At 52.6% G+C, this 21,543-nt stretch overlaps 1 protein-coding gene across 2 annotated transcripts in view; it reads right to left on the minus strand.

Annotated features, from left to right (window-relative positions):
- The window catches only part of PRKAG2 (protein kinase AMP-activated non-catalytic subunit gamma 2), a 265,492-nt gene that overhangs the window by 181,709 nt on the left and 62,240 nt on the right, over window positions 1–21,543 (minus strand). For both annotated transcript variants that reach the window (XM_038559767.1, XM_038559766.1), the window contains exons 2-3: window positions 7,054–7,125; window positions 875–1,154 (exon numbers count right to left, since the gene is read on the minus strand). In XM_038559767.1, the coding sequence (XP_038415695.1) occupies window positions 875–1,154; window positions 7,054–7,125 (352 nt within the window). The remainder of the gene's footprint in view (window positions 1–874; window positions 1,155–7,053; window positions 7,126–21,543) is intronic.

Genomic DNA, 21,543 nt, shown 5'->3' on the forward strand with positions numbered 1-21,543 from the left:
TGGATGCTGGATTTATACTCGGGCCCAGACCATGCAGATCAGGTGATGCTCTAACCTGCAGGTCCTGAGTGTAAATGCAATCTGGAAAGAAAGGAAGACTACCTGGAACCTCTGATGCCCACGGGCAAGTTTGTTTTCCAAGTCACTGCAGTACCAAGTAGGAGTTTTCTACGTCACCAGACAGAAACAGAAGGCATGGGGAGATGCCCTAAGACACGTGGAAGGAGAAAATAAACTCCATCTACTCTATGGCTTGCCTATTATACTTCCAGATATGATCAACCATGCTCAACTGAGAATTTTATATGATTTATCCTTAGATCACAGTTAGTCATGAGCCTAAAGAACTCTCAAACACACACTTCCTTTTCCTTGTTTCTCTAGTAAACCAACCCCAGCTGCCCAGCGCCCAAAACAGAAAGTCAGGATCTGTCAGAAACAGGTACATTCAAACCCCGCAAAACCAAGTCACAGGCAGTGAGGGCCACGTTTGGCAGAGCGAACCAAGGTCTGGGCCCTCTGGCCCCGGGTATGTGCCAAAGCTTAGCTTGCTGCTGCTACTGATTCCGGGGTAGGCTATGGGCCAAGGTCTCATGTGGCTGTTCTCACAAGCCACACTGCGAGTATTGGGAGGTTTGCAGTTACCCCCACACCGATGGCTTAGTGTAGGACGCAAGATATAGGTGGAAACTGACAATATTCTGGAAAGAGAACTGTCCTTGGAGGACACACAGGCCATATTTACTCAACATCAAGTCACCGACAGCAACCTGGCTGGCCTGGGCACCCTGCAAATGGCACTGTGGCAAACTGGCTCTAGGGAGGTCCCCTAGCACCCCAGCACCCACCTGAAACCATAGCATCAATGTCTTACTTTTTCTGGAGCGAGAGAAGAACCTGATGCCCCCCGGTGAGGTAGACGGGTTGGAGTTGGGGGAAGATTCTTTGGAGGAGGAGCGAAAGATCCCACTGAAGCTCATGCGGCGTGGGGAGCGGGGTGGAGACTCCTGGTAGGAGAATGGGAACACAGTTTTGGGAGAGCCAGGGCTGGTCTTGGGCCTCACAGGAGCAGACACGGGGCTGGAGGGCCGGTGCTGGGGGCCTCTGGAGAAGAACCCTTTGGAGGGGCTGCCCGAGCTGCAGGGGCTGTCCACCTGAGGAGAGACAGACAAACGGATGGGTCACTCTGAGCACACAGCACACAGACCTCGGCCCTGAACTGGATCTTTCCCTTCCGTAGCTGTCGCTCCCAATGTCCTCTATCACCAGGCTGCTCCTCCCAGGCACCCTGCACCAGAAACAGCCCTGAGCTCTTGTACAAACATAGGTGGCCACCCCGTGGTCTGGAGGAAAGCACCTGACCCAAGGGTGGCCCATCTACAGGCTTGTCGGCCCCACCCAGAGGTCTACTGACATAATCCGGCTCTCTAGAATAGGTTCCTGGAGAGAAGGGCAGGACAGGAAAGGCAGCAAAATGGCTCAAGACAATGCACCTTCCCCTTTATCCTATCTGTGGGTCTGTCCTCTGGCCTTTATGTCCTAAAACCTCACATTTGTCTTTCTCGAGGTCTGACTACACTGGCGTGATGTTCTCTTGGCCCTCATTGAAGGAAGAAACTGGTATCTCTACGATCTGAAACATGGTGGGCTTGGGGCTCCATCTGGAGGACAGCCTGGTGCTGGGAAGAATGAATTTTTCACCTCCAAGCTGCTGTGGAATTGGGACGCCTGGGTTTGCTGACAGAGCTCAGGAAGAAAGTGAACAAGGCCAAAAACCTCTGAGGCACACTTCATTGATGACTTGACCCTGACGGTTTGAGAAATGTCTGGACTCTGTCCATAACTTCAAGCCAAGGCACACAGCTCACAGACTTTGAGGAGTATCAAATGCACCCTGCTGGTGGGCTCAGGGGCTGGCACCTGCAGCCTGAGTGCATGGGTGTGACCCCAGCTCACCCTTCACTGGGCCATCCTGAGTTACTTAGTCTCGTTGTGTCTCATTTTCCTTATCTGTAAGACCAGGCATCGTGCCCACCCCTGATGCTTGGGAACCACACTCTGCACATTCAGCTGCTGCTGGGTCTGTGGCAAACTTGACACAAGGGAGCCAGAAGGACCTCAGGGCCTACCTGGTCCCACAGTAGGGAAGTATTGTGGCTTGTCCACAGGGCTCATGGGGCAGGGAGGAGGCTGGGCAGGAAACCATCAGCACACTGAGACCCTGGGTGCCACACGGCAGGTGGCCACAGGTGCACTAAGCTAGGTGAGTATACTCGCCCAGAGGCAGCATCTGTGCTGCTCTGGCCTCTGTCCACACGGGGCGCCTCCTGGGACCCAGGGCCCCTGAGAGCTCTCCCACCACCAGAGGGCATCCCAAACTGGGCTTGCGGCTCCTTACAGGAGGCTGTGCCCTTGTGGAGACCCCCTCTGCTGAAGGGTGGCCATAGCGGGGTGCACAGACTGGCTCCCTGCTGGGCCCTCCAGTGAGTGAGTTTTCAAGCCAGGCACAGTGCACTGCAATAGCTACATAACGCAAGCAAGTTTCCCTATAGACAGGATAAGCTTTTCTTTACCCATTTAATAGGAAAAGCATTTAATCCTCTGATCCCCGTCTTCAGAGGTTTTGGTCTTGCCACTATCCACCCCCTACCTATAGGACTCAGGCTTTCTGGGATTTTTCTGAACCCCAAGGAGAAGCTCTCCAGGCGGTAGACATGCCTGTGGACATGGGGGGTGCGAGTGAGGGGAGGATCCTATAACAGGGTGGTACAAGCAAGGAGTCTGGACACAGAGACAGGAGTTTGAATCCTAGCTAGTTTCCAGCAGTGTAGACAAGTGACTTAAGCTTCAGTGTCCTTGTGCATCCAGTGGGGATCGTAGGCCAGCTCACGGGGTATGTAGCTGCTGGGGTCCATAGCAGGGAAACATCTGGCACAATCCCTGGCACACAGGAAGTACCCTGTGCATATCTGATCCACACTCCTTGTCACGAATTTGGCATGAGTAGTTGCTTGATATTTGTGGCACATCAGAGAGGCAGGGCCGAGTTTCGGAGGGACACAGCACGTGGTATAAGAACTTCACTCTTCTTTGAGGCTTTTAGCAAGGGAACGGCACAGTCAGACCTGCTCAGGGCAGACCATCTGGCAGCCTCTCACCATCACTTGCTGTGCACCACTAGCCTGAAGCCAGGAGGAGGTGCCAGCTGGGGGCAGGGTGAAGGTCACTGAACCAGTAGGTGGTGGCAGGGGACCTCAGGGCCCATGGCCTGAACCCTTCTACTGTTATCCCTCCAGAGAAAAGTAGCACAAATAGCCAGGAGGGGGAGCAGCCTGTTGGACGTGAGATGGAGTCAAGGTCAAGTCTGAGGACAGAGGCGGAGAGTCATGTTTAGGAACTACTGGCAAGGCTAACCCTGCAGGTGACCCCCACGTTGGCCATGCTGTGCAGGGTGCTGGGAGCTCTGTGGAGAGAAGGCAGAAGTGCTGAGCAAGTGCTGGCGTTTGAGTCTGGGGCAGGGTAGGGACCCTGATGCAGGTACGGCACCACATGGCTGCCAGGAGCATGAAGCAGATGAAGAAAGGGCAAAACACTGTGTCCCACAGGGGCCCGGAGTCAGAAAAGGAGACCCTGAGAGCTGATGGGCCTTGGACAGGCTGATGAGTGGAGGCTGATGGGCAAAGGCTGATGGGCAGAGGGCACCCAGAGCCCAAGAAGGAGACAGAACAGGAAGCACAGACAGAAAGCCATTTTCTCGGGCCGCCACAGATAGGTGCAACCAAATGCCACCACCACAGAGGCCCTTGAGTGCTCTTTTGAACTTCATTTGCTGGGATTCCATTCTGGTCTGAGGATTCCAGGCCAACTGAGTTAGGCACTGAGGAAGGAACCCACACAAAGCAGACCTTTCCCCCAAAAGGCCAAACAATGGTGGACACACCAGACCCAGCCTTCTGCCGTAGGGGACCATGAGCGCCTGAGCCTCCCGGGCAGTGGGGAGACAAGATGGCCAAGCACACCCACCACCTGCTCCCTGCCCACTGGGTGGGGGTGACGCAGACCCGGGTGCCAAGAGAAGCTGCTCAGCCTGTGAGCAATTGTGCAATAAAACAAATCTCTGATAAATGTTATTGGATCATGCCCTGCGTTTGGATGCACAAAAGGGCCCAGTGGCCCCCAAGTATATGCTGGCTGTGCAGGAGCTAATGGGGGGCAGGCAGTTGGGTCATCTGCTGGGAGAGCAGCTGAGGCAAAGGCCAGGCTGCCTGGTGCTCAGAAGCCCTGAGGCCACACTGGCTGACCCACAGTGACTGCCATGGTGTCGAACGATTGGGAGATCCCAGCAGGGACCTTCCCCCACATGCGGGCCTGGGAACTGCACACCACAACTATGCAGCATCAAGGGGACCAGACGCTCCTCACAGAGAAACAGTATGTGACAAAGAACGGCCATCCCAGGGTGCAGGGGGGCTCAGATGGGGGTAAAGTGAGGGGGCCTGGGAGATGGTACGAACTGGTATTATAGAACACCAGGCGGGTGGCCTGGAGCAGCGAGGACCACACGGGAAGGGGATCCTCACCAGTCAGGTGCAGCCATCCATCTAATGACACCTGGGATCCCTAGACGCAGAGGCGGCTGCCAAGCATCCAACTGTTCCCACGCTTCTCCGCCCATGCCCCCCCTTGGGCCACCCACATCACATCGGCAGAAAGCACTGGCTGTCAGGAGCCTAACCCACACCCCCCTTCACGGGGGTGTTTACGTTTTGATCTGGATTCCGGAGATCAAGGGGTGGAACCTGGCAGGGGAAGAGGCAGTGTGGAAATTCTTCATGGGAGGAGCCTAGCTCTGCCTCTCAAAAGACCAGCCTCGTGTAGAGATAATTCAAAGTTGCTGGAGTCTAATGGAAAGGAAGGTGGCCAAGGTTCAAGGGCATGGAGGAGGGAATACCTGCCCCCTGGGGATGGGGTGGGGGTGGGAGTGGGGAGGCAAAGGGAAGCCACGGGGCAACAGGCTCAGCGGGAATGTCAGGCAACCCTGCCCTGACCCAATGCATCCTGTACGGCTCAGTCCCATCCCCTTGCATCGGCACAGCTCCCTCCTGTCCCCTTGCACCCTGCACGGCTCCCTCCAGGACCAGGCTCCAGGCTGTGTCAGGGGCTAGGATGGGGAGAAACACCTTCCCAGCCAAGACTGGTCCCTCAGTCTCCCGTGCCATCAGCCAGAACCTCTGGAAGCACTCGCAGCCACCTTGGGGGTTCACACCCCCCTCTCCAGCGAGAACACAGGCAGGGGAGGCCTGCCTCCCAGACGTCACCATCACCAATGGCCCACAGTGTTCATGGCCCAAAGCGTTCCGAGGACGCACGGGGGGGAGGGGGGGTGCAGGGAAGCCTGTGGTCCCCTTCCACTCAGAAGTCATGCATTTGTGACAGGGACCTTGCTCTGAGACCCTCTGGGAGCCCCCAAAGTGGGGGCTTGTGGGGCTGGACGAGTTCAGGTCCTCACCATGGGTCTTTAACCATGTTCACCACCTTAGGTTTTTGGTTGAAGGAATGGCTTCTCGGAGTCAGACCGTCAGAAGCAGAGCAGACGGCCTGTGAGGACAAGGAGGAGGAGGGGGAGCCCACCCCGCAGGCGCAGACCCTGCCCACTGGTCTGTGGAGCTCTGTGGCTCCTTCCTGAGGGTGTCCTCTGGGCGTCCCTTCAGGCGAGGCCTCAAAGACGGCTTATGAGGGCGCCCGTTCCTTCAGGACAGGGAGTGGAGGCCAGTGGAACCCCCAGGCCCAAACCAGTGTGTGGCCTTCGCTGTATGCAGTTCAGAGTGCTTTCCCCACGCTGGAGGCCTGCCCCAGCCCCTGCTGCAGGAGCCAGAGCCAGGGGATCACGTGGTTCTGCATCCTCTGTTCGGGGCACCCGGGGGCTCGCCACCCCCCATCCATGCCACCTCCCACCGGGGCTCAGGACCTGCCTGCAGGTCTCCTCTCTCTGCACCCCCTCCCCCTGACTGCAGGCTTCCCTGACCTCCCCTTTCTCGCCATGCCCACCAGTCCTCACGGGATCCACGCCCCTGGCTGCCTGACCCTGACACGGCCACCAGCCTTGCTGAGCCACAGGCCAACCAGTGGTGGGGGGAGGTGGTGAGCTAAGGAGAGGCAAGGAAAAGTGGCTGGTGACCAGAAGGGAGGAAGGATTGGACGGGGCGGGGGGCGGGCAGAAGGAGCTCCTGTCCAGGATGGGACAAGCCGAAAGCCACAGACAGTCTCCAAACCTCCCATTTACTCATCCTTTTAGCCTCTTCTCTTGGCTTATTGTTGATCTTCCTCATCACCTCTGCCTCCTCTGGGGAGCCTGGGTGGCCATGGCTGAACCCAGATGGAGGAGAGAAGGGAGCAAAGCCCAAGAGGCTCTCAAATTAGACACCCGCAGGTACAAGGGGCATGGCCATGTGAGGGGTGCACCAGTCGGTAAGCAGGTGGGAGTGCAAGTGGGAGCACAAGTGGGAGCACAGAAGGATGAGGGGAGAACACAAGCAGATGAGCAGGTGGGAGTATAGGCGGATGGGCAGGTGGGAGCACAGGTGGATGGGCAGGTGGGAGCAGGAGAGGATAAGGTGGGAGCACAGGAGGATGAGGTGGGAGCACAGGAAGAGGAGGTGGGAGCACAGGCGGATGGGCAGATAGGAGCACAAGAGGATGAGGTGGGAGCACAGGAGGATGAGGTGAGAGCACAGGAGGATGAGGTGGGAGCACAGGAGGATGAGGGGAGAACACAGGTGGATGAGGGGAGCGCACAGGTGGATGAGCAGGTGGGAGCACAGGAGGATGAGGTGGGAACACAGGAGGATGAGGGGAGAACACAGGATGAGGGGGGAGCATAGGTGGATGGGCAGGAGGGAGCACAGGAGGATGAGGGGAGAACACAGGTGGATGAGCAGGTGGGAGCACAAGAGGATGAGGTGGGTAGACATTTGTCCTGGGTTCTCACCGAGGGAACCTTGCTCAGTGGCACCTCAGGTGAGCTGTGAGAAGCTGTGAGAAAGGCAGCCCTACCTTACGGGAAGAATGCTTTTCTGAGCTCTCCAGGTCTCCATCCAGGAGTGGCATGGCAAAGGAACTCAGGTCCTAGGATGAAAAGAGAGCACATGGTCAACGGAACAGCCCTCAGGTATCCATCCAGCCTCATCCAGGGACAGCCTGGCTCCATGCACATACCACACCCCCATCTTGAGTCCCCCATAAACCGTGGCCACCAGGGAGAGGTGTGGATGCAAGGGGAATAAAAGAAGGGGTGACAACATGCTGGCTTCCTCAAAGACCCTGACCACGCTCACAATCCCTTTCAGAACTTGAGGCGACTACCCCTCATCACCCTGGAAGGAGCAAGGAGAAGAAGTGGGACTGGAGGCAGGAGGGAAGGCGCCCCAGCAGGAAAGCAGGAGTGGAGGGCAAGCCTTCACAGCACCCTGGGAGAGCTGGTGGGCAGGACTTCATCTAGTGGCACAGAATATGGGTCCCTGGAGGAAGCAGTCCAGGTAGCATATCTTCCTGGTGAGGGGATGATGGGGGCCTCATGGGGAGGAGCGCCTGGCTGGTGGCTGGTATGGAATGGTCAGTGTTGCTGTGTGACACAGGGGCCTCAGCTCTGCTCCTCCTTCCCCCTAGTCTCACCTGGTGACCCCCTCCACACCCCAGAGAGGAGCCCCACCAGGGTAGACTGGGAAGTCTACCAGGGGAACTTGCCTGAGTCCTCAACCTTTCTTCTTTTCCTTTTTTATTGTGGTAAAATACCCATAACATAAAACTTAACCATTTTAGCCATTTTAAGTACAGTTTAGTGGTGTCAGGTACACTTACACCGTGCCACCATCACCATCTGCCTCCAGAACTTTTTCACCTTACAAAACAGAAACTCTGTCCCATGAGACAACCCCCCACCCCTTCCCCCAGAGCCTGACACCCATCATCCTGCCTTCTATCTCTACAGATATGACAAGGTCAGGACTTTGTCTGAGTGGAACCACAGGGTGTTTGCCTTTTTTGTGATTGGAATATTTTTACTTAAGCATTAATGTCAATGTTCCTCCACATTGTGGCCTATGTCAGACTTTCTTTCCTTTTAAAAGTGAATAATACTCCATTGTATGGATGTACCACAATTTGCTTACCCATTCAACCATCAGGCGACACCTGGGTTGCTTCTACCTTTCAGCTGTTGTGAATAATGCTGCCGTCTGTGAACACAAGTGTTGTGTCTCCCTGCAACTGCCCAAATGCACAGACTGAAGCTGTAACTCCCAGAACCTCAGAATGTGACTGTATTTGGAGATAGGGTCTTGAAAGTGGTAATTAAGTTAAAATAAGGTCATATGGGTGGGCCTTGATCCCAGTATGGCTATTGGCCTTGTAAGAAGAGATTAGGACACAGACACAAATGAAAGGCCATGTGGAGACACAGACAGAAGATGGCCATCGACGAGGCAGGGAGAGTCTCAGAAGACAACAACCCTGCCGACCCCTTGATTTTGGACTTCCAGCCTCCAGAACTGTGAGAAAAAAGAAAGCCACCCAGTCCTGGCATACTCTGTAATAGCAGCCCGAACGGCGTATTCTATTGAATACAATAGATATATAAATACCTCATTGAGATCCTACTTGCAGTTCTTTTGGGTAAACACCCAGAAGTGGGGTTGCTGGATCACACAGTAATTCAATTTTAATATTTCTGAGGAACCGTCAGCCTGCTCTCCATAGCAGGGGCCCCACTTTGCATCCCCACCAACAGTGAACGAGCATTCTGATTTCTCCACATCCTCACCAACCCTTGCTGCTGTCTGGATTTAGTTTTGTTTTTATATTAACCATCTTAACAGGTGTCGGGTGATATCTCATTGTGGTTTGGATCTGAGTTTCCCTAATGCTTGGTCATGTTGAGCATCTGTTCAGGTGCTTTTGGCAACTGTTGTATCTTCTTCGGAAAATTGTTCAAGAAGTCCTTTGACGATTTTTCAACCGCGCTGTTTGCTGTCGATATTGTAGGTGTTCTTTCTATATTCTGGACACTAACCTTCTATCAGATGTATGATTTGCAAATATTTTCTCCCATTCTGTAGGTTGCCTTTCATTCTATTGACGGTGTCCTTTGATGCACAGAAGCTATTAATTTTGAGGTAATCTATTTCTACTTTGTTGCAGGTGCTTTTGGTGTCATAATCAAGGCTTCATTGCCAAATCCAATGTCATGAAGCTCTTCCCTCATGCTGTCTTCTAAGACTTTCTAGTTTCTGCTCTTATATGTAGGTCTGTGACCTGTTCTGAGTTTTTCTCTGTGGTATAAAATTAGGGCCCAACTTCATTCTTCTACATGCTGATCTTCAATGTTCCCAACACCATGCACTGAAAAGATTGTCTTTTCCCATTGAATGGTCTTGGCACTCTTGTCACAAAATCATCTCGCCACATTATGTGAGAGTTTATTTGGGGGCTCTCTATTCCATTTCATTGGTCTATATGTCTGTCTTCATGCAAGCACCATTGTTTTAATTACTATATCTTTGTAATAAGTTTTGAAATCAGGGACCATGAAACATCTTACTTCGTTCTTTTTTCCCCAAAAAATTTGTTTTGGCTACTCAGGATTCCTGGTATTTGCATACAATCCATTTAGAACAGATTTTTCTATTCAAAAAAAAAAAAAAAAAAGGATGCCATTTTGAGATTTTTGTCAAGGATTGTGCTGAATCTGTAGATGACTTTGGATAGTATTGATATCTTGACAATATTGAATCTACTAATCCACACACATGAGATATCTCTCCTCTTATTTGTGTCTTCTGTAATTTCAATCAACAATGTTTTATAGCTCCCTGTGTACCCAGGCTTTCCTGTAACCCATTCTGTCACCCACCCTCAACCCCTCTGCTGCTAGGATCCAAATCCCTCTTCCCTCGGCTCTCTCAAGCTGCCTAATTGTTCTCCCAAGACTTTCAGACTCGTCACTTTCAGGCCATCTCCAAACCTCTGCTTGAAGAGTAATCCCTAAAAGTGTGGGTCTTATTCTATTACATCGGCCCCTCCCCTAATGCCTTGAGGACCTGGCAATGGCTTCCATACCTGGCCAACTGGAACACGCTGGTGAGATTTCAGACTTGGCCTCCTCTCATGTTTATGTCAGTGGTCTCTGACCCGGTTGCACCTGGGGAGCTTAGGCCCCAGCACAGAAGGGAGTTGATAAGTCCACTGTGAGGTATGGGCATCTCCATCATTCTGCTGATGGCCCAGGTGGAGAGCCACCGGCTACCTACAGGTGACTGTTGGGAGGAGCCATAGCCAGGAGCTTTCTACCAGGCCCCATGGAGACCTCTGCAGCCTTATTTCTGATGTGCTTAGCACCCCGGGTGGACTGCTGTGGTTCTCGTGAACACGGTTGTGTCTTTGGACACAGGACACCATCTCCCGTCCTCACACACCTCAGTTCAAGGCCTGCTCTTTGGCAACCGTCCACCCCTCCCTGGAGAACAGACCCTGCTTTCCTTTAGCCCCCTCCAGGACACAGCCTGGCCCAAGGCCATGCATGAATGGCCAGTGCTGGCTGCCATCCTTCAGATGCTCCAAGCTCTTTGCCTTCCCGGGCTCTGCTGCATTTCCCCCAACCAGCAATCCTAGTTCACAGGTGAACTTCTCTGTGCCTGGCAAAGCCCAATTCACACACTATCTCTGGCAGGGACCCACCCTCAGGCAGAATTCATTATTCTCTTATCTTTAGACGAAGCTTTATCACACAACTGAAGATGGACTTTTATTACACAACTGTAGACGGACTTATCGTGCCCTATTATGATCCTTTATCAGTCTGTTTCTCTAACTAGACTTTGAATTCATCAGGGGCGAGGGAGACCTATTTCTCTTACTGTTGTCTGCCTGCATTTGCCTGGCATGCAGCAGGCACGCAAAGCCTTCGAATCGGCACCCCTTCCCCTGGCCAGCCAGTGCGGGGGGCCGTACAGGCTGTGCCAATGGGGCCCACATGGCTGCAGTTCACCAGGAAGTGAGGAGGAACCAGGTGTGGGTGCTTATCTCCCATTTTAATGAGTACATTCTTCTCTGGTTTCAAATAATCATTACCCTCGAACATTGGTGCAGTACAACAGTTTCCACACGTGACAGCCTTTTCACAAATACTCATTTGTTCCTCACAGAACCATCATGCTCTAGCAACCAAGGCCCCCAGCGGTGAAATGACTCAGGTTAGACAGCCTTGAAAGAGGAAAGATGGGGATGCTGGTCCAGCTCCTATCGCAGGAGGCCTGGAGCCCGGGGTGACCATGAAGAGGGGCTGCAGCCAGTCCCCTGCAGCTCCTTCTGACCAGTGCGAGCTCATGAAAGCACCAAGCCATCCAACTATGGCTGTGGGCCTGCCTCCCAGCACTGCATGCCTGCTCGGTCGAGCATCCCTACAGGGAAGTCCCCTGGCATGAGCGGCGGGCTTTGCTGGAAGGCTCCTCCACCCCACATTCCATGATTCTAATCTTGGCTCTCATCTCTCAGAGCTCACCAAGAAAGAGTGCACACCTTGAAGGCCAGGTATGGGGAAATTTCTAATGGCAGCTATGGCCACAAGGCTATTAGCTGGTGGAATAATTGAGACCTGGCCTCCTAGCTCATTCCAGAAGGCCAAGGCTCCTGGAGCCTGGCCTGTTCATGTGATTTCTAAATATTAAACTCCCAGCAGAGCTCCGTGCTTTCCTCACTGATTCATCTTCTCCCTGCCACCCCTGAAACCTCCTTTTCTGGTCTGCCAGCCAGGCCAGTCCTGGCGCTGGGTGGGCATTTCGCTGGCCAATGTTGAGGCGCTAAGAGACATTTAAGACTTGGTTGCTGCCAAGAGACTCTGGGATTGTCATCAGCTGCACATACTCTTATTTTAGACCTTGACCATGTGCTCTGGAGATGTATATCAGAATCTTTGGGGAAAGTTAATTTTCAGGATACGGGCCGCTAAAGTCACCTGTCAGGAAAGCATAAGGATAAGAGAGAAAAGCCCTAAGAAAATTCCTGAGATGTGAGTGGACCTTACAAGTAGCCCATTTAACATCCCTTCCATCCCTAACCCTCTTCAGAAATTCAGGCAAAAGCCAACATCCTACCACAAAAAAGATATCAGCAACAGAGCTGTCATTAATCTGCCATTAATGTGCCTTATTAAATCTTCCCCTGGTCCTTGAAGCAGCCCATACCAGTAGGGTGGGCAAGCAGAACCATGCCAATCTAGAGCCAAAGCTGCTGAGAGTCAGAGAGGTTAAACCACTTGCCCAAGCTGGACAACCAGACAGCAGCAAGCAGGCCCTATAGGCCAGGACCACCTACTCCCAGCTCAGAGCTCTTTCTGTTAAGTCCCACCACCTCCTTGGGATGGCTCAGCTCCATTAACCAAAACCACACTTGGTATCAGAGGCTGTGAAGATGTAGAGCTCTTCCTTGCAAAATGGGTATCGTGGGTACAGTACACCCTCAGGGGGAAGACAAGGATGCGTGAGGATTTGTGCAGTTCAGTGATTCATTCCCCGAAACAGCTTACAATGCTTTCTCTTTGAGGCCTACTCCAAATGAAAAGTAATTCTGATAGCAGAACCACCCCCACCAAATGCCACCACTCCCCACTGTGGCAGGTCTACAGTCTGTGTGGTTTGGGGTCTTATTTGCAGCTCTCCCACTCCTCTGGCAATTATCCCAAACTGATCTGTGAACTCCTGAAGGACGGGGGCTGTCTTACTCATGGTTTAGCTTTGAGAGAAGGTGTGAGGTAAGTGGGTATTGATCAGATGCGGTCTGGCCCTTCAGTATTCCTGATCTGATGCTTCATCTTACAAAACTCTTTTGTTGATGCAGCTGGGACGCCCCGGGGCAGAAGCCTGACAAAAGCACAAATACAGGACAAACAGAAAGGCTGCCAATGTCAGGGGCCCGTAGCCTGCACCTGAGGGCCGACTAAGGGTTTTAGATATCAGGGTCATGATAGAACATTCCAGTGCAGTTACCAGCAGGCTGATTCCTACTGCGGAAGGAACACATCTGGGATGGTTTTCATTCTCCGCTCCTGCGGAGCAGACCTGAGTACACAGAGCAGCAGTGACACTGGGAGCCACCCCGGGCTTGGGGACAGCTGATGGTGGGCGCCGTCAGGGGAACAGCTGGGTCCTGCATCCCTCCGTACTCGAGAACACCACCTGAGCACGAGTAAGGAGCCAGGAGGCTGACTTCCAGCCTCAACTCTGTTGTTCACTGTCGGGAATGGGCAGTTGCAGGGAGAGGGGGCGGCAGGGGCGGTCTCGGGTATGTTGAGTTCACTTTTTCATCTGTCAAGTGAGAGGGTTTAACTAGAAGATTCCAGAAGAGGCCTCTGAGCTCCCAGTCTTGGTGTTTATCGCTGAACTAATCATCATCCTGGGATCCTGGGAGTGCTTTATTTTATTTTTTTAAGAATTTATTTATCCATGAGAGACACACAGAGAGAGGCAGAGACACAGGCAGAGGGAGAAGCAGGCTCCCCGAGGGGAGCACAATGCAGGGTTCAATCCCAGGACCCCAGGATCACACCCTGAGCCGAAGGCAGATGCTCAACCACTGAGCCACCCAGGTGTTCCCCTGGGAGCACTTTGGAGCAGGACTGCTAGCTTGAAAATAAACTGCAGCTTCTCACCATCTATGATTAGTCATAAAAATAATTTTTTTCTACTCTCAGACTGCCAAATCATCTCCACTGCTTTCAAAGCTCAGTGTTTGGGGGCAGAGTCTCCCCGATGTGGGCTGCTCCGGTGGAGGGGTGGGGGCATGTCCTGTGCTCCGTTATAGGTACCTCAACCATGAGTTGGTTAAGACCCAGCTGCACTTCTTTCTATCCTGACGAACCTCTTCACCTGCTTCCTAAGAGCTGACCTCTGGTTACTCAGTGGGTTTCTAAGTCCTCCCAATTTCAAGCACCTGGGTAATGGGCACAAATGCCAGGTGCGTCCTCACGATGCTCAGTACGCTTCCTGGAAAGCTATGACTAAGCGTCCTCAAAATCAGCAGGAGACAGTCGCTTGGGTCCCACACAGGACACCCCTGCCCCGCTGGTCTCCCCGGCTGTCCCTGTCCCCATCACTCCATGGGACAGCCTCGTCAGGAGCCTGAGGTCCCGTGGCTTGAGGTCCATCCCTCGCAGTGAGGCCTTGGCAAGAAGCTCAGGCGGAAGGCACAAGTGAGGTGTCTCCAGATGGACCGGGTTTGCGCAATCCCTCAAAACCGCCCAACAGGCAGTTCTTGGTACCAAGGTGGGGGTGGTGGCCAGAACCATGGTCAATCGGAGCCTTTGAAAAACATTTGCATTATATAACTGCTCTCAGAAAAATAAGGAACAAACCCTGAATTGCTGGAACTCGGCAAAAGGGGCGGGACGGGGGCCAAATTAGGGAAAGCCTAAACTTAACTCTCAGAGAAGGTCCAGAGTTCTTTATTTTCCACAGAGGACTCGTGGTTTCTGACTGCAGTCTGAGAGACTTCCTGATGTAGAAAAGTAAACCACTATTTCTCACTCCTGCTGCCACCCTGCCAGCCCCGTGCCCCCCACCTGAGGGTCCTGACTGAGGCACACAGCCGGCTTGAGCTACCCCACTGACCACCCTGGGCCTCTGTGCCAAGGAAAGTACTTCAGCTGTGGCTCTGGGCTGGCCCTTCTCCAAAGGAAGGAGCCCTGGGCCCTGGACAAGGTCGAAGTACGGCGGCCTGGCCCTGCCCCAGCGCTAAGGACGTACCTCTTCCCACTCCCCCCCACCCCCGCAGTGGCTTCCCTAGCTCGACATCAGCAGCACACAGCAAAGCCTTCTCTCACAGCACCCTCACACTGAGGTGGCCAAGAAGCCTCCGCTCGCCCTCAGCTGTCGTGTGCAGAGGATTGTTTTCACCTCCAGGAGCTGTGGGTGTTCAATCTGTAAAGTGAGGCTGGATGGCAGGTACCGTGCAGTGTGGGGTTTGTGAGGGCCATTGGCCAAGGACATATCCGGTTTCAGCAGTCACGACTGGAGGACACGGGACATCACCAGAACACGGTCCCAAGTCCCGGGTCAACTGTCACAACCTGGGAAGCCCAGGTGGTCTGTTATGCCCCACTCAACCTAGGCATGAAATCAATTTGCAAAGGTTCTGTAAAGATACCAGCTGCAGAGATACCGGGGTGGCTCAGCCGCTGAACGTCTGCCTTTGGCTCAGGTCATGATCCCAGGGTCCTGGGATTGAGTCCTGCATCGGGCTCCCTGCAGGGAGCCTTTGTCTCCCTTTGCCTGTGTCTCTGCCTCTCTCTCTGTGTTTCTCATGAATAAATAAATAAAGTCTTAAATTAAAAAAAAATAAGACAAGGTACCAGGGTGGCTCAGTTGGTTAAGCATCTGTTGAGGTTCTGGGATCAAGCCCTGCGTTGGGTTCCCTGCTCAATGGGGAGCCTGCCTCCTCCTCTCTTACTCTTACTCTCTTATTCTTTCAAACAAACAAACAAACAAACAAACAAATAAATAAAATCTTAAAAAAAAAAAGACACTAGCTGCTCCTCCTTATAATTAGAAAGCCACCTTGACCCCATCCTCACGCTGAAAGACAGGGTGATTGATAACTTGTGTGAGCAGTTCTAAGGAGGGATAACCAAGGGCCAGCTGCTCTTGCTCTCTTCTTGTCAAAAGGTAGCTGGCCTCGCCCTGCTTTAAGGTAGGCAGCCTTTGCTTGACTATTATGAAGGTCCCCACGGACTCCTGGCCTTACAGCTGAGGACTCTGAGCAGAGGGGACGGTGGCTCCAATGCAGCCTCCAGGGACCTGTGTTCTGGAAGGCCTGAAGACCCCCAATCTGCATGCCCAGGGCCCCCTCCCCATCCCCTGCTTGCTCAGGTCCCAGAGCAACCCCTTAAAGGTACACACATTGCAGGCCAGGTTGAATCTGGCCTCTGCAAACTTCTGCTGAGGATTAGAAACTAGAATCAACCCTGTTTGCTGTCTTCTCCCAACCCAGGAGGGAGGAGGCAGGCAAGGGCTGGGAAGGACCCAGAGATGGTGAGGGGCAAGGCTCAGGTCTGGGGCAACCACCTCCCCTGGGCTACCAACAGGTGTGACCTGGATAGCAGGTTGCTTCCTCAGTCCAGAACAATCCACATCTCCACAGGTGGTATCTCTGGCCCAAGCCAGGGGATGAGAGGGGGGAGATATCACAGAAAGGGGAGCTGTGGGCTCTGCCAACCAAGTGCCATCACAGAATCCGTGACGGCTTGTCTTACACATCACTTTGGCCAGGCCATAGCTCCAGTGACTCAGCCAAGCACCAATCCAGATGCTGCTGTGAAGGTCCCTGGAGATAAGCATCTATGGTCACTGACTTTACATAAAAGAGATGATTCTCCCTAAAGTGAGTGGGTTTCACCCAATCAAATGAAGGCCTTGGAGGAAAAAGAGGTTTTCAAAAGAAGAAGGGATCCTGCCCCAAGACCTCAGCATCAGGTCCTGCCTACACCTCTACCTGCCAACCTACCCCAGGGATTTAGGGCTTAGCAGCCCCACACACACAGGAGCTAAGTCCTCAAAACAAACCCCTTCATGTGTGGATATATAGAATATTATATATGTTTCTATATTAGTTATGTATTATGTACACTTATTGTATTAATTTGTAATAATCTATATTAAGGATACACAACATAGATACATATATTAAGGACATATAATAAACATATTATTATGAAACATTAGTTAATAACATGTAATGTTAATGTTAATATGTGTATACAGAGGATATGTATTGGACACATCTCTCTCTTCCTTCTTGTTTCCCTGGAGAGTCATTGAGGGGGGGCCAGCCCTGGATAAGGGTCCAGGCAGCAGGGGCAGCTATGGAGAGACTCTTGGCCACCCCCAGGAAGGAAACTGGGGCCCAGGGAGGGGGTCTCTGTACACACAGCTGAGCCTTCACTTTGCCAAGGGATACCAGAAATCCCCAAAGGAAGTCCAGGATCCTGGACGAGAGGATGAAGACAGATAGGAAAGGCTGTCCATCCCAGCAGAGTTGAGTGAAAAACAGGAAGCAACCCCGATAGGCCCATTCTGACTGTCCAGGAAGAACCTGTGCCACACACACGAAGAGCAGCAGATTTAGGAAAGCTCCACAGTCATCCCCTCAGGCATCACCTGTGACATGAACACAGTCACTCTTAGGCCACTGGCCGGCTGAGTGTCATGAAGATGCCCGCCAGGCATCTGCTCACGCTGTTATTTTGTCTACAGGCCCCTCTCCCTCAGATACCAGCAGTCGGTTGACAGCGAGGACCTCGTCTGGGTCACTTGAGCGACTCATTCCTCCACAGTGCCAGGCACACAGCAGGACTCAAATGAGAATTTGTCTTTCCCTGAAACAAAACCAATCCTGGCAAAGGTGCTAATACGCTGGCTCGTTTGTACTGAGGTACTGGGGAACTATGACGGCTCAGAGTATGGTCAACACCAAGGTCTTATGATAAGGCAATGACCTCCCAGGGCATATCTTGGATTGCTCGGGCCTCCTAGGGGTGAGTACAGATTGAAACTGTGAGCCATCTGGGAGAGGATGGATAGCCCTTCATTTCTAGGGCTGTTTTCAGCTCTGACATTTTACTCTTTTGCTAAGACAAATCTTGAGATGAGGTTTGAAAAGACCAAATCTGGGTTTCTGAAGAGGGTTTAATTATGCACAAGTAAATGCCACACCGCTGACCAACACTGTGGCATTGAACCCTCTGTGGGTGCCCTGCACTGCCTGGCCAGCTGGGTGACTCTAGTCACAGGGGCGCCCACCCTTTTGTGCTCCCTTCACGAGGAAAAACAACAATGAGGGAAAGTGGAGGTGCTACTGGGTCCCTGTCCCACAGACCCAAAGGGCCCTGTGTCAGACTCGAGACCTACCCCCTCCTGGCCTAGCACCCTGCAGGCAGTGCTGGCCCTACAGGGAAAACCAGATGGTTTGGGTCTGTGCTGGAAGGCAAACTGCAGGAGGGACACCGCAAATTAGAGCCAAACTGGGCACGCAGGGAACATTTTTATAAGGTCACAGCGCTGCGGGCTGGTCCTGAGACACACCCTCCTGTCTACAGGAGGGTCTTGTGCAAGCGTCAGGCTCAGAGACCTCATTTCTGTTCCCAACCACCTCCCCAGCGAGGCTCTGGGGCTTGGCCCAGCGGCTGAGCCGATATCCACAAAGGTTGCCAGCTCAGAAATTCCAGAATATCAAACATCCATATTTATAACACCATGTATCAAAAGCTCCTTCCTACTTTCTGCAGATGCCCAAGGATGCCTCCTCCACGCCTACTGGCTGTGCCACCCACCTGCTCTGGGCCAGCATGGTACAAGGTGTTCAGAGCAAGCAGCAAACACCAAGGACGTAAAAGGAATTCAAAGGCCTCCCTGCACTAAAGCATAATGAAGAAAGGTGCTTTTATTTGTTTATCCCTGGGTAAACTGGCTGCTCCAGAAGCACCTGGCCACAGTTTTCAAACGAAGAGTCCAAACCCACCAGCAGATCATAACATCGACTTAGTGGATTATACACAACCATCAAAATATGAATGAATAAACCTAAACAAAATAAGGATGCCTTGCATTGTTTCATAAAAGTTTTGATCACATAAACGGGCATAGAATAAAATGTGCGTCTTACTGCACCATGGACAAGGGGGCCTGCACAGTTGTGCCCTGGATAATCTTTGAAGCAGTGCAGTTAAATTTCAGAGGGGCTGACCCCCTGTCCCTCCTGATGTCAGGAGAGTGGGGAACGATGAACACCATCTGTTTCCCTCTGTCCTGGCTGGAGCCTTCTGACCTCTTCTAGTATTTTGCGCTCAGATATATGCATGGAGTAAACAGACGGAGAGAGAACCACATATCTTTACTGTCGCGGGAGGTGGGTGATTTCTTCCCTGCTTCCCTTTCCTCCAACCCCACCTGTGTGCCTGCCCTGGCCCTGTGATCGGCAGGCACTGCTGCTCTGACCCAGCATGGGCAGCTCGGCTTCTGGCAACCCCAGCGGTCCTGACCACCAGTGGACCCAGAAGAGCAATTATGCCCTTGGGGTCTCAGTGGGTGGTTACCCCAGGTATCTGTCAGCACCTGTACCTACCTGGCCCAGACCTGCTGCAGAGCCCCTGCTCTACTGACACCTAAACCCAGGGAAATGATGCAGTCATAGCATATTACAGTTGGAAAAGTTCAGAAATCTTCAAGTCGATGGATCCCCTTCTAGCCCAGGTGGGGTGTCCAGAGAGATCTGATGGAGCTGCTCAAAGCCACATGGCACAATCATGAACCACATCCTAGTATTGCGACTTCCAGCCACATTCTCATTCTGTCACACTGCTCTTTTTAGCTGATTTTGACTTTCTAGCTTATGTTTCTATTACATAAGAGGACAGCAAGACCATCTTAGAGTCGCTGTGCAGCATAAGCCCCCAGCGTGGGCCTGTAGTAAATGTCAGTCATCACCAGCCTAGGAGGCCATCCTCCAGGGGAAGTGTGTTGGCATTTTCACATCTTTCTTCCAGCGACCAACCCGCTGGTTCCAAAATGCCCTTCTCTGTCATTCTTGGGCTCTGTGTGAATTTGTTACTTCCTGGAATCCTCCACATCCGTGTCACGGCCATCGGGCTGGGCAGCTGCTCCAAGGACTTACCGGAACCACAGAAACCTCCATGTCCTGCTGATTGAAGGCTGGTGGGTGCTCTGCACAAAGGGGCTCCGGGCGCTGCCCACCTGAGCCTGGCGCAGGGGGTGAGTGGAGCTCGGGGGGCCAGGGGACGGCATCTCAACACTTCCCTCTCCATCCAGGGCAGGGCCTGCCGAGGCCACATCAGGCTCACACCGCGCTGCTCCACACAGGAAAGGACCAGAATTCTCAGGCAGAACGAGATGCAGAGCTCATGACATCAGAGGGTCCCAGGGACCCCATCCTGGGCCCGAGTTGTCCCCAGGGTAATAACACCCAAAATGACCACATGATACCCAAATGACATCCAAATGACCAAATGACACCCAAAATGACCACATGACTAGCTCTTTTTACAATTTACGTTCTGGTCCTGTTTACTTAGTTCCTGTTGTTAAAAAAGCAGCTGAACTGGGTCTATGCCCCCTTCCATGATAGACCTGGGTACAAACTTCTGCCCCGACCCAATGTGTCAATTGGAACCTCACCTCCCGTGTCTCGTCCTCAGTCCCCCATTTGAGATAGAGGGTGTTCAGGCTCAAACCCTAAAGATCCCCTAAGCACCCTCCAAACCCCCCAATTCTGTTCTGGGCCATCCCTATTCCTAGCCCTGTGACAAGAGCACGCCTTTCCACACACCTGGGTTGTATGTCCCCACCTGGCATGGGGTCTGGCCCCAGACACCAGTAAGTCAGAGCCACCATGGGGTGGCGGAAGGGGAAACAGGCATTTTTAGGGCCCGTTGCTCTGACACTGTAACAGTATATAGTGGAGTAAACAGACTGTCGTGGGAGGTGGGTCAACTATGTGCTTTGGTTAATGACAATAATAATGTATTAATAAAAGCTCATCAATTGTAACAAACATACCTCATAGTGCAAGCTGTTAATAAGGGATACTGGCGAGGAGAGGAAGGCGGTGTGTGAGAACTCTCTGTACTTTCCATACAATTGTTCTATAAATCTAGAACTGCTCAAAAAAGCTCTACTAATGAAAAAAAAAAAAAAAAAAAAACATAGCAACAAGTGGCTAGGGCTGGCTTTAGTACCACAGGCCAACCAATCACCCATCACTCCAGGGTCGGCATCCATCCTCTGTTGTTAGCATCAGGAGACAGAAGGAAGCCTGCGATCTAGCCGAAGGGGCCTGCCCGCAGCTCCTCTGAGAGACCCACACATCACTCCACCTGGGGACAGGAGCTGGAGCGTGCTCACTTCACCCCACATCCACGGCCCTCAGGGCTTCCAGAACTCAGGGGAGCAGGTGCATGCCCAGAGTCGGGGCCCTGAGTGGAGGGGATCTCATCTAAAGCTCCTGGCAGAAAAGATACATGAGGAGATATAGTGACCAGCAGAAAAGATACATGAGGATACAGTGACCAGTGGGGTTAGGGAGCAAGAGCACTAATAAGTTCTGAGAGCCCAGGTCCCCTCTGTCAGGCCAAGCTGGCCAGCATCGGACCCAGTGGTGAGGCTCAGGCCTTCGTGCTCCAGATGGAAACAGGTGCCAGCCGGAGTCACCAGGCAGCCGCACAATGTGTGGAGTGGGTGGACAAATCCCAGCACCAGCCTGGAGACTGAGTGGACACAGAGAAACACATGGCCCCTGGTGAGGGACTCAAAGCCACAAAGCATGGTACTAACGAAGCCAAACGAGGAATTTGCTAAGTTTCTTGTTTGTTTTTTTTTTGCTGCCAACAAACCCATTCCATTCTGGAGGGGCTCATTATATAAGTACAGGAGGGAAGAAAAATGCTGGACAGGAGGCCAAAGTCACCAGAGCACAGAAACTTCTAGA

The sequence above is a fragment of the Canis lupus genome, chromosome 16, assembly GCF_011100685.1.
Source record: "Canis lupus familiaris isolate Mischka breed German Shepherd chromosome 16, alternate assembly UU_Cfam_GSD_1.0, whole genome shotgun sequence".
NCBI lineage: Eukaryota > Metazoa > Chordata > Mammalia > Carnivora > Canidae > Canis > Canis lupus.